Source organism: Aquarana catesbeiana, linkage group LG06 (assembly GCF_042186555.1).
Source record: "Aquarana catesbeiana isolate 2022-GZ linkage group LG06, ASM4218655v1, whole genome shotgun sequence".
NCBI lineage: Eukaryota > Metazoa > Chordata > Amphibia > Anura > Ranidae > Aquarana > Aquarana catesbeiana.
The window spans coordinates 84,940,099-84,952,956 of NC_133329.1; the positions used below are offsets into that span (position 1 = coordinate 84,940,099).

A 12,858-nucleotide genomic window follows, 5' to 3' on the forward strand; every position below is an offset into this window, starting at 1 on the left:
TCTGCTCAAATACAATACAACACCCTTCTCACTCAGTTCTCAGGAATGCACTTTGCCAGTAATCCAACCTCCAGCACAAAATGAATCAGCTGATTGGACGGTAAGATTTACTATGAGTTGACCTTTTGTTTCATTAGATCTTTAACGAATTACCAAATCATGTCGAATTCATTCGATACATTCGCTAAAATTTCTTTCGTATTAGTTGAAATTCGTTATTTTTTTATTCGGACATTCGGATGCCTCCAAATGTCTGAAAGATGCAAAATTTGGCCAAATTTAAATTCTTTACGAAACAAATTGCACATGTCTAAAAACTACTCTTATTAAAAACCAAACCTGGGGCTATGGACCTGTACTGTGATAATGGCCAAATGTTGCGGCCTCCCCTAATGTTAGCTGCATTTTCCTTTAAAATAAATACAGAAAAACATAACACTGATAGAAAAAAACGTAAAAATGTATATTTTTCTTTTATTCATTTTTTTGTCTGTAAATTCTATAGAAAATATTTTTTTTTTAACAAATCAATGTTGCTAAAAGAGAAGTCTAGCCCTCCCCCCCCCCCCCCCCACCAAACATTTTATATATTGCAGCTTACCAATCATTGGATGTGGTGGCTGCATTAACATGGCTGTGAACCTGAGACATCAAATCTGAACAAAGCATAAAAAGGTTTTTCACCACCCTGCCAGCGCACTGCCCCAGTGTGAAAGCATTCATTGATTTTAATGGAAATAGGTTTTCGTGAGCTTTTCAGGCGCTTTTTTTAGCGTGAAAGCGCCTGAAAAGCGCCTCTGTGTGAAAGGGGGTTAATGCCGCGTACACACGAGCAGATTTTCTGTCAGAAAAATCTTGGATGGTTTTTGCGACAGAAGTCCGCCCAAGTTTGCCTTGCATACACACGGTCACACAAAAGTTCGCTGAACTTTCGACCGTCAAGAACGCGGTGATGTACAACACTACGACGAGCCGAGAAAATGAAGTTCAATGCTTCCGAGCATGCGTCGAATTGTTTCTGAGCATGCGTAGGAATTTTGCGTGTCAGAATTGCTACAGACGATCGGGATTTCCAATCGGAACTTTTTCCCACCGAAAAATTGAGAACCTGCTCTCAATCTTTTGCTGGCTGGAATTCGGCCAGCAAAAGTCCGATGGAGCATACACACGGTCGCATTTTCCGACCAAAAGCTCTCATCGGTCTTTTGCTGGCCGAATTTCCGATCGTTTTTATGCGGCATACGTGTCATTTTTGTCTGCTGCTTCGTTCCTCTGCTATCTGCATGAATCACTTCTGACAAGTTTTCCTGACACCAAGAGAAAAATGGTGACAGGGGAGGAGAGTCAGCACACAACCAGCTGATTGACAGCCTCAGCTCTGTTCCTGTGTGCTGTGTGAATGGGGGGGTTGTCCCTTCACTCCAATCATCTCTCAGAGCTCTCCTCACTAACAGTGGCGGCTGGTGGGTCTTTTTTGAGTGGGGGCGGCATCCCCAGTTTTTCGGTTGGCGGCACCCCCCCCCTACCCCGGCACTTACCCCATCGGTTGCAGGTGGGCGGGTTCCTATGGGCGGGTTGCAGGCTCCTACGGGCGGCGGGCAGCAGCTCCTGTGTCCTCTCTGCATCACGGCAGCCCTCCTCCTCCTAGGTGTCCAGTAGGATCGCCTGTCCTTTCAGTCAGTCAGGTGACCGGTGTCAAAACCCGCTTCCTGATTGGCCGGGAGGAGGATTAGTGTTGTAGCACACCTGGGTGGGCTCGGAGCGCACGCTCTGTGACCCTAGCCCACCCTATATTGAAGCCTATTACAGCCTCTGCCTAATCGGTGCTTCAAAAAAAAAACAGCCCCTCCACGTTGGAATCCATGTGCCAGTGTCCTGAAAGGGGCCGGACACATGGATAGGGAAGGCGGCGATGGACGGCTCTCCGCCCACTTTTTTCTGAACTCTCAGACAAGCGTATAAATTCAGCACTTTGGATGTAGAGAAGAGAAGACTGTAGATAGACAGGTACAACTTATATACGAGGATTTGTGTATCACCTGAGGCCAGACACTTCACTGGTTATATGTGAGGGTTTGCAATCACTTTATTTTTATTTTTTTTAGGCTTTTCCTTTTGTTTTCACCTGGTGATGTAGCCAGTAACACAACTCCTGTATTAGAGTGCCCCCCCCCCACCACCACCACACTCCGGATGAAGGAGAAATAGAATACACCTTTGGACAGCAGCATTGTTAATCTGGGTGAAGAGGAGTGTTAGATGTACTATCAGATTTAGCTATACTAACAAATTGAAGCCAAACTCCAGGTACAATTTTTTACGTTTTTTGGATAAAGGTTTTACATACTGTACATAAATGAAAGCTGACCATTGTAAACACCCCTCCCTTTCAGTGTTAAATGGTTTGTCTTAACCCTCTAGCTGCTACATCTGCTTGTTCTGTTGAAAAACAACAGACTTACTGGTTGGATCACCAGGTGAAAATTAGGAAGGACAGTCTAAAAAAAAAAAAAAAAACACATGCAGCCATCACATTTAAGAATTGGTAAGCAGCAATATAATAAATGTTGGTTTTGGGGTTTAATGGCACTTTGAGTAAAGACAAAGTTATTGCTAAATAAAGAGGCTGGTAGTGGAAATGTAGATTTGCTCCGGTCTGAATAGCTCTGGTATAGCGGGGAAAGGTTACACCATTGATCAGCATTTAATCGCTGTGTACATCTTTCTGTCCTAGTGACCCCCCCCCCCCCCCCCCCATTCCTCTCATTCCTTTTACTGGTTGTCACTGAAACACACAGTGGAGTGAAATTGCTTCATCTACAATAAATAAAGACTTGACAGAGGTTCTAATACTTTCTCAGTGTATCCAAAACTAAGAATCTGGCTAGAGTTGGGCTTTAAAGAAGACCAGACATGGAGTGAGGTTATTTATAGAAAAGGGGCATCTTAAAAAAGAAAAGAATAAACATTTTTTAACAACTCTCAATCCAATTGTTTACAAGTGACAGGTCCCCTTTAGACTATCTTCAACGTAAATACTGGTCTGCCTCCATTTAATGGCCACCTCCACTCCCTTCCTTCGCCTTTGGTGACACCGGGCCTGTATTCCGTGCCGCCTCCAGTGCGGTGACCCGCTGGTACAGTTCCTCCAGGAGCTCATTGTGGCCATTCAGTAACTCAGTGAGAGCTGCCACCTTGTGGGCGAGTTGGGTATTGCTGATTTTGACCTTCTTGCGCCCCGTCATGTTTTCCCGACAAGTCTTCGTGCTGCAGGGCCTGTGAGGCGGCGGCTCGGAGATGGTCTGGTTTACTTCTGTATGGTTTGCGGGCTCAATGGCGTCAACGGGGGCTTGGTTTGCAGATTCCGGTTTTATCGTTTCTTCCATATTTTCCAGTTTTTTTTGTATGGAGACCATCTGATTCTCTATGATGTCCAATCTGGCAGGCACTCGGCTAAAGAGTTCAGTAATATTTTCTTTTAGTTCTGAAACAAACAGATTTGGTTATAAGGATCAGTGCCGGGACAAGGTCATCTGAAGTCTAGGGCAAACATACCCCACTGTGCCCCCCCCAAAAGGAAGGTAATTTAGAGCCCAGGGCAAACATACCCCACTGCACCCCCCCAAAAAAGGAAGGTAATTTAGAGCCCAGGGCATACATACGCCACTGCGCCCCCCCCAAAAGGAAGGTAATTTAGAGTCTAGGGCAAACATACCCCACTGCACCCCCCCCCCCAAAAATGGAAGGTAATTTAGAGCCCAGGGCAAACATACCCCACTGCGCCCCCCCCAAAAAGGAAGGTATATTAGAGCCTAGGGCAAACATAACCCACTGCGCCCCCCCCCAAAAAGGAAGGTAATTTAGAGTCCAGGGCAAACATACCCCACTGCGCCCCCCCCCCCCCAAAGGAAGGTAATTTAGAGCCCAGGGCAAACATACCCCACTGCGCCGCCCCCCCCAAAAAGGAAGGTAATTTAGAGTCTAGGGCAAACATACCCCACTGCGCCCCCACCCCCCCCCCCCAAAAAAAAGGAAGGTAATTTAGAGCCCAGGGCAAACATACCCCACTGCGCCCCCCCCCCCCCCAAAGGAAGGTAATTTAGAGCCCAGGGCAAACATACCCCACTGCGCCCCCTCCCCAAAAAGGAAGGCAATTTAGAGTCTAGGGCAAACATACCCCACTGCGCCCCCACCCCTCCCATCCCTAAAAGGAAGGTAATTTAGAGCCCCGGGCAAACATACCCCACTGCGCCCCCACCCCCCCCCCAAAAAAGGAAGGTAATTTAGAGTCTTGGGCAAACATACCCCACTGCGCCCCCACCCCCCCCCAAAAAGGAAGGTCATTTAGAGTCTAGGGCAAACATACCCCACTGCGCCCCCCCCAAAAGGAAGGTAATTTAGAGCCCCGGGCAAACATACCCCACTGCGTCCCCCCAAAAAAAGCAAGGTGATTTAGAGTCTACGGCAAACATACCCTACTGTGCCCCCACCCCTCCCTCCCCAAAAAGTAAGGTAATTTAGAGCCCAGGGCAAACATACCCCACAGCGCCCCCACCCCCAGGGTAAACATACCAAACTGTCCCCCCCCCAAAAAAAGTATGAGTATTATCTGTCAGCAAAAATCTGCCCCCCCCCCCCAAAAAAAGAATGTATGAGTATTATGTGTTAGCAAAAATCTGCCCCCCCCCATAAAAAAATTCACATTAATTACCCCTATGCATAAATTCCCCCTTCTCCCAATACAAATCTGCCCCCCCAGATGAAATCTCCCCTGCAAAAACAAATCTTCCCCCCCTCACTCCCCCTCCAAGCTCAAATCCTCTCTCTCTCCAAATCCCCCCACCCAAGAAAAAGTTACCCTTCCTAGCCCAGGTCCCATAACCCTCAAATGTCCCCTCCAAGCACAAATCCTATCCTTTCCCCTACTCCAAATCCCCCCTCCCAGCACAAATTCTGCCCCTTAATTTCCCCTCCTACCACAAATCCTCCCCTCCAAATTTCCCCTCCTAGCAAAAAATACCCCCAATCATCCCTCCTAGCACAAATTCCCTCCCCTCACTACCATATCACCTCTTCTAGCACAAAGCCCCCAAATCGTCTCTCTTAGCACAAATCCTCTCTCCCCCCCCCCCCCCCAAATCTTCCCCAAATCACCATTCCTAGCAAACCCCCCTAATTTCCCCTCCTAGAACAATTCTTATCCCCTGCCACCATCCAAATTCACCCTCCCAACACAAATACCCCCTCCAATGTCCTTGCCAGCACAAATCTTTGACCCCCCCCACCCTCCAAGCTCAAATCCTCTCTCTCCAAATCCCCCCCCCCAATAAAAAAATCACCCCTCCTAGCACAAATCCTTACCCCTAATCCCCCTCCCAGCACAAATCCTCCCCCAAATTTCCCCCCTAGAACAATTCTTATCCACTGCCACCCTCCAAATTTCCCCTCATAGCACAAATACCCCCCAATCATCCCTACTAGCTCAAATCCCCCCCCCCCCCCCAAGAAAAAAATTCCCCTCCTAGCACAACCCCCCCCCCCCCCCGCTACCGTATCACCTCTTCTAGCACAAACCCCCCAAATCCCCCCCTCTTAGCACAAATCCACTTCCCCCATCCCCCCTCCCAACACAAATCCTCCAAAATGACCATTCCTAGCAAACCCCCCCTAATTCCCCCTCCTCGAACAGTTCTTATCTCCTGCCACCCTTCTGTCCACCCCTTATTCCGGCCCTAGTAAGACTTCGTAGAATTTATCATAGGGCTCAATGGGGACCCAATAACTGGAGTCCCAGGACTCACTTTGATACCCAACAATGACTGCAGCCCATGTGCATTACTTTGCTTTTTTCACCTGCTAAGGATCAAGGGGAATCTGAATAGAAATATAGGCAAAATGTTTTATTTTTATTTTGGGTAGAGTAAGGGAGGATTATAATCCCTGTCAGTTTTGTTTCACCATCTGTGTTCCATTGCGGAGATTTCCCTTCACTTCCTGTCCCATAGCCAAAACAGGAAGTGAGGGGAAATCCCTGCAAAATAAAAAAAAATAAAGGGATTTCTTGGGGCTCCCCGGGTCCCCATTGGAAGATTTCCCCCTCTATTACTTTTCTGGGGACAACCCAAAATTTGAGATTTCTTTCACTTGCGATGATTTTCAATTTCACTTACATTCACTTTCAATGATAACAGTAAACAGGATAAATAGAGAGGGTGAATCTCTCTAACGGGGACACACAGACAGCAATAAAAACTGACAGGGGTTCTAATCCCTCTCCACTAAATCCAAAAGAAAAAAAAAGAAGTTTTGACTTTAGTTATACTTTAAATCTTCCTGTGTGAGAATATGTGCCGTCCGTGTGATGGCAAGGGATGTTTGCACCCAGGAGCATTCGGGGTGGTGTTTGTGGTCACCATAAAATCACCACTTCTGTCCAACAGTTCTCTTTAAACTTCCTGATTAAAATGTACTTAAAGCTAGAACTTTTTTTTTTTTTTTAAGATATTGTTTATTTTGCATTTTATTTTTAATAGATTGTAAGAGAAATAGATTTTTTTTTAAGACAATAGGCTTAATTCACAAAGCTTTACACAAGCCAAAGGCACTCTATTTTCAGCCATTTGACTGCTATTTTCAGAACTTATTGGACTCAGCTGAAGATAACTATAACATCCTGGTGTGTTAGTTTAGGTAAAATGGTGCCATCAAACGCAGCCACTGTGCCCATCAAACGCAGCCACTGTGCCATAAAACGCAGCCACTGCGCCCATCAATTGCCGCCACTGTGCCATCAAACGCAGCCACTGTGCCCATCAAACGCAGCCACTGTGCCCATCAAACGCAGCCATTGTGCCCATCAAACGCAGCCACTGTGCCCCATAAAATGCAGCCACTATGCCCATAAATTGCCACCACTGTGCCCATCAAATGCAGCCACTGTGCCCATCAGTTGCCGCCACTGTGCCCATCAGTTGCTCCCACTGTGCCCATCAATTGCCACCACTGTGCCCATCAATTGCCTCCACTGTGCCCATTAATTTCTCCCACTGTGCCCCATCAAACGCAGCCACAGTGCCATATCAAATGCTGCCAGTGTCCCCCCCTGCCGGCCCACCGTCTGCACTTACCTGTCTCGGAGGGACAGCTCCTCGATGTCTTCTCCTGTCCTCTCTTCCCATCCTCTGCTATGATTGGATGCCTGGCGCCCAATCACAGCGCCTGTTGTTTCAGCCAGAGGTAACGGATCTGAGCACCTGATTGGCGGAGAGGCCGTTTAGTGTTAGGAAAGCGATTGGGCTCGCAGGTCACCTTTTTTGACGCCTATTAGAGCTTATGGCTCTAATCAGGTGCTTCAAAAACACCCCGAAAAAGAGTCGGGCACCTGAATAGGGGGTGACAGCGGTGACCATAGATAGATTCATGCAATGCATTAATCTATCTATTGGTGCTAGAGGGGGTGGCAGGAGAGAGGGGGCGGCGCCCGTGCGCCCCTATGGACGCACTGCCACTGCTGAAATCGGACCTGAACCGGTGAACGAGGACGCACCGGATTCCTGCTGTGAGCCGCATGCGGCAATAGAGTGATCCCAGCCTAAATCAATGCCGCCAGCTATAGCCGGCGATGCTGACGAGTGTATTCTGACAGCGGGGAAGCCTCCCCATTGTCAGAATACAATAGCTCCGCGGGAGGGATTCCCCTTGAATGTGTGGATGGGGGAATCAATTTATTTTCTTTCAATAAACCCACTGTTTTAATGAAAGAAAGTGAATCATGTATGGTCTGCCTAAGCCCAAAATCACCAAAAAAAAAAATAGTTTGTCCCCCCCCAAAAAAAAAATAGACGCAGGGCAGCTGGCTTGGCCGCTAACCCAGATAGCAAGGATAATTTGCCACAAATTTGTGGCAGTGTTGAATTTGTAGATCTGTTAACTGGCAAGTTGTACACTTGCAGAGCACTTGAAGCACAAATTCTAGTTGACACTTTTCCAATTTATAGCAAATTTTTCGTGCCGAGTCTCTAGCAAGAGCAAAGTTGCAGCAGTGAGTCTACAGCAAGAGCTCTGCAAGTCTACAGCATGGAAATTCAGCCACAGTGACCCCCTGTGGTGGGATGACTGCTGCACAATACAACTGAACCTGCAAGCGGACTTGCAGAATGTTTGCAAAGAAAGTTGATCCGGAGTCATGCAATGCAGACTTGCTGCAATTGTGCGAAAAAACTTGTGAAGCCTGGCAAGTCTAGAAATAGCTTAGCAAGTCATTTTCAAACTTGCAGCTCAAATGCTTGCGATCTGGGATGGAAGCCAGAAGCCGGTGAGGGTCCCCACTAGGAAAGATGCTGAGTGTGCATGTAAAGATAACTAGTGATTCAGCACTTTATTGTAACCCTGATCTTGAGCTGTTGTTAAAGTGGCATGGGCATGGGGAGTGTGTCAGGTGTGGCTTTAGTCACCATTTTCTCTTGCTTTTCTCCATTTGTGGTGCCTTCAGAGCTTCTGGTCATCATGGCTATTACTCTGATATTACCCCTTATATTAGGCTGTATGCCTAAAGCTGGCCATACGTGACTCTAATTTCAGCCAATTCCTGCTGAATCGGCTGAAATTCCAGCTGTGGGTGGCCCTGTTGGCATTATAAATAATTGTAGGAGCCAGGTGGAAATCTGTCAGCTGAACAGTAACTGCAGTCAATCACATGCAGTAACTGTTCAGATATTTAAGTAGCCATGAGTGCTACAGCTGCTTAAAGTGGAACTTCAGTCATTTTTTCAACTTTCCATCTATTCAATCTTCTGCCCTTGTTGTTGTTTTAACTTTGGATAGTAAAACATTTTTTTTCTGCCACTAAATACCTTATACAGCCCACTTCCTGTTTCTTGTCTGGGAAAAAGCCTAGGCTTATGTCATCATGCACAGCTCTCTCACTTTCGTGAGAGTTTGCCAGAAAGGGAGGGGGATGAGCCATAAGAGGGCCAATGAGAGCTGCAGAGGTGGAGGTGTGTGTCTGTGTAAATCCTGGAAGCTTCAGCTGCCCACAGTTAAAATGGCTGCAGCCAGACTCAGTGGAGGGAGATTTCTGCAGCATATTTGGCAAGTACAGAATCACAGTATATATAAAATAATATGCAAAGTGGTTGGAGGGAAGTTTCAGATTGGCAAAGATGTTTTTATTACAAATTATGTGAGCAGACTGCAGTTCCTCTTTAAGTAATTACAAGGTTATTGCTAAATTAATAGGCACATAGCAGAAAAGTAAAAATTGCTCCCGAAAGGGTATACAGGTATAAGAGAAATCATGTACCGTGGCAGGACCCAGCAGACATTCTTGTCATCCTCTTCACTTTCCTCCATGCCTCTTCTTGCTCCTTCTGCAAACTTTGGAACTGAAGCCATAATTCAACCAGTCCAATGTACATCCTGGGAACAGCCTGAAACACAGAGTGATAATTGGCTCACTGTACAGGATCTGAGAGCCAGCTGATATGACACTTCTACACTAAACGTCTACACTAAAATGCTATGCCTATGTTGACCAGACCATTATAGCCTATGGCAGTGATGGCGAACCTTGGCACCCCAGATGTTTTAGAACTACATTTCCCATGATGCTCAACTACACTGCAGAGTGCATGAGCATCATGAGAAATGTAGTTCCAAAACATCTGGGGTGCCAAGGTTCACCATCACTGGACTATGGCTTTATGTGTCAAGCACAGGTTCTCTTTAAGGGTCAGTCCATCCAAAACGGATCATTCAGATTTTGGTAGATGCAGGACTCTGAGAATGAAAACCCCATGCCAGTTTCTTCTATCTCTTGGGGACTTTACTGATGAGATCTCTATGCTAAGATTCTGAGTCTGCACACCTGCTCTGCCCCGTTATAGGGGTTTCCCACCATCTCAGCTAGATCTTTCATCTTATTTAAGCTGGAACACACAATAGTAGTAAAATAGAAAACTGGTGACCAGAAACCAGAGTCAGAAATTACGGCAGGGAAATATTACTGTTCAGGTATCCAGGCATAAAAAGCCATGGAAGACTTGGCTGGTCAGGCTTCATTTAGTTTTGGGTGGACCAACTGTTTAGCAGTCACCAAAGTGTACATATTTCAACACCAGCTTTCATGATTAGGAATTGTATTATGAAATCTGTATCCTTGGTGCTCGGAATGACATAAATGGAAGCACTTTTGGTAATTACTTGAAGCAGCAGCTTTATTTTAAAGAGACCCTGTCATCTTGTCCATTTAGGGCATGTAATAGGGTTGTTATAAAACCCACGGCATGCCCACCTTATTCTTACCTTCACAATTCTGCCCCACTGCGCCATCTCTGCCACAGCTGCTGCACAATACCTGGTGTAGGGGCTTACACTGGGTGATGATGTCACCCCCTTTTGTCCTGTGACAGTGTAAGGACCAAACAGTTGGCCGCTAAACCTAAGCACTGTATCAGGGCGGAGGTCACATGTTCCCCTATACCTTAAAACACCAGGTATTTTGCAGCTGCTGCAGCAGGAAGGAAGAAGGAAGGAGCGGCAGGGGAATTCTGTGATGGTTAAGCATACATTATACAATATGCTTGTACACTTTTCCTTTATATTTACCAAAACCATATAATATGAGGTCAATCCTAAACACTTTCAATTTGTATGGAATCAGGCATGCCCTTGCACTACATAGTTCAGGGTAAAGCTAAAGGATTTTGAATAAGATCCTAATGCCCCATACACATGATCAGAAATTCTGCTCAAGCTTGCCTTGCATACACACAGTCACAGAAAAGTTCTCGGAACTCTCGACCGTCAAGAACGCGGTGATGTACAACACTACGACGAGCCGAGAAAATGAAGTTCAATGCTTCCGAGCATGCGTCGAATTGTTTCTGAGTATGCGTGAATTTTTGCACGTCCGAATTGCATACAGACAAACGCATTTTCGGATAGGAACTTTTTCCGACCGAAAAATAGAGAACCTGCTCTCAATCTTTTGCTGGCTGGAATTCTGCCAGCAAAAGTCCGATGGAGCATACACATGGTCGGAATTTCTGACCAAAAGCTCACATCTGACTTTTGCTGGCGGAATTTCTGATCATGTGTACGAGGCATTAGTTTAAGGTGGTAATGGGGAGGGGAGAGAGTTTTAAACAAAACCTTGTAACTTTGCCATTAATGTGCAAGGTGATAGGGTATCTTACATAAAAGGTCACTGCTTCAAGTAATTACCAATAGTTCCCCAAACAAGTCTCTCTAGATAAGGGTTTCTCAACCAGGGTTCCTCCAGATGTTGCTAGGGGCTCCTTGAGCAATGAGCAATTTCTGTATCTTAGATAATTCCCACTGACACCATTGATCTTTTTAGCTATCCATAAGGGGGGTAATTCTTCCCAATGTCCACAAGCGTAAGGAGCATTCTTCCCACTGACCATCACACTAATGTATCATCGGTTGTAGATATAGTCATTTTTAGCAGGGGTTCCCTGAGACCGGAAAGCTATTTCAATGTAGACTATACAGCAATACAAGAGAACTTAAACTAGTCTTTCTCAAATTAAAGTAAATGTTATGCTGACCTGTTTTATGAGTTCAGGCCTCCATCCTTGGAATGTTGGCTGGTCCACAATCTGGAGAGCCTGGTTCAGCTCTTTCCTGATATCTGCTTCTGAGAAGTTCTTATTTGGTAGCTGCCACCCAACATCTCCAGAAGAGAGGCCACAGAGGAGACAGAAAAAAATACCAACCAGATTCCTCCGGAGCTTCATTGCAGTCATTCAAGTCATCCACTACAGGCAAAACTTGGACCCGCAAAAGACCTCTTGTAACACGAAGACACATTAACAGTGAAGAAAGGATGGATGAGTAACATGATCTGAGCCTCACCACCTCAATGACTTGTTGTTATTCTTTGGTTATTTAAAGTTCCCGGCTCAGCAGGAAATCTTCTCCATATGACAAAGAGAAGAAGTTCACCCCGGGTGGGAAGACTTTCTCCAAACATACACTTTCTTCAAACATACACCAACAACTTAATGTTTTGTTGTGTAACTAGTGTCAGAGCGGTTGATGCAAACTCTAGCTGGATGATATTTCATTTGCTAAAGTACTGTCTAAAATTCTTTAACAAACAACTGTTTTCTTCTTTTTCATCCTTTTTTGTAACTCAGTACTGTTGATTGCCTCCAGACTCTTTTAGCCACTTCTTGTCTACATGCACAAACGCCAGAGTCGGCTGCACATCATTATTCTGGGTTGGCTTTTCCTCTATCGACAGCGGTGAACCATGTCTGTGCAATGTGTGCTGGCACAGTCTCTTGTAGGGCATGTGTGACAGGGTGACAACGTGGGAGCACAATTGAGAGACAGTTGTCACCTCATAACAGGAGAACCCTGTTATGGTGTGGCATAGACCGACATCAGAGAGGGACCTATAGCCAATGATAAATGGTGAGTTTGATATAGCAACCCACTCCTTGTTCACACCTGTGATCACAGCATCTAGCAAAACATCTTCCAGCTCTAATTTCCTTTGTGGCTTTAGATGGTATGTTACATGCTGAGAGCCACAAAGAAATCCTGCTGCCTTTTTCTCCCTCCTCCACAATTCAGTCCTGGCCCACTTTCATTAGCCCAAAGAAATATATTATCACCATGAAAGGAGCAGTTGACAGTTGATTGTGTTTGCCTCCCAGTCCAAAAGTTCCTAGTCCACCACTGGATATATTACAGGCTTCTTCGGAATCTGGGGCTAATGTGAGCAAAATGCTAGTAATAATAAAAAAACAAGGAAGGCCTACCATGAAAGTGCCTACTATGAAAGAATCAGTTGGTTCTGTTTGCCTTCCAGGCCGAAAGTTCCTAGTC

The 12,858-nt window shown here is 45.8% G+C and overlaps 1 protein-coding gene across 1 annotated transcript; it reads right to left on the bottom strand.

Annotated features, from left to right (window-relative positions):
• Positions 1-233: 233 nt before the first annotated feature.
• Positions 234-12,511, bottom strand: LOC141148697 (uncharacterized). Its single transcript, XM_073636345.1, has 3 exons — positions 11,571-12,511; positions 9,302-9,428; positions 234-3,484 (listed from the first exon to the last, which is right to left on the bottom strand). Exons 1-3 carry the CDS (start codon positions 11,766-11,768, stop codon positions 3,054-3,056), a joined length of 756 nt encoding a protein of 251 aa, XP_073492446.1. The 5' UTR covers positions 11,769-12,511; the 3' UTR covers positions 234-3,053.
• Positions 12,512-12,858: the final 347 nt, after the last annotated feature.

Excerpts from the sequence above, each read along its gene's own strand:
- LOC141148697 (XM_073636345.1), bottom strand. The coding sequence starts at position 11,768 with ATGACTGCAATGAAGCTCCGGAGGAATCTGGTTGGTATTTTTTTCTGT. Across the intron at positions 9,429-11,570 it reads GGCCTGAACTCATAAAACAG|GCTGTTCCCAGGATGTACAT; the intron begins GTCAGCATAACA and ends TCTGTGTTTCAG. Across the intron at positions 3,485-9,301 it reads GTCTGCTGGGTCCTGCCACG|AACTAAAAGAAAATATTACT; the intron begins GTACATGATTTC and ends TGTTTGTTTCAG.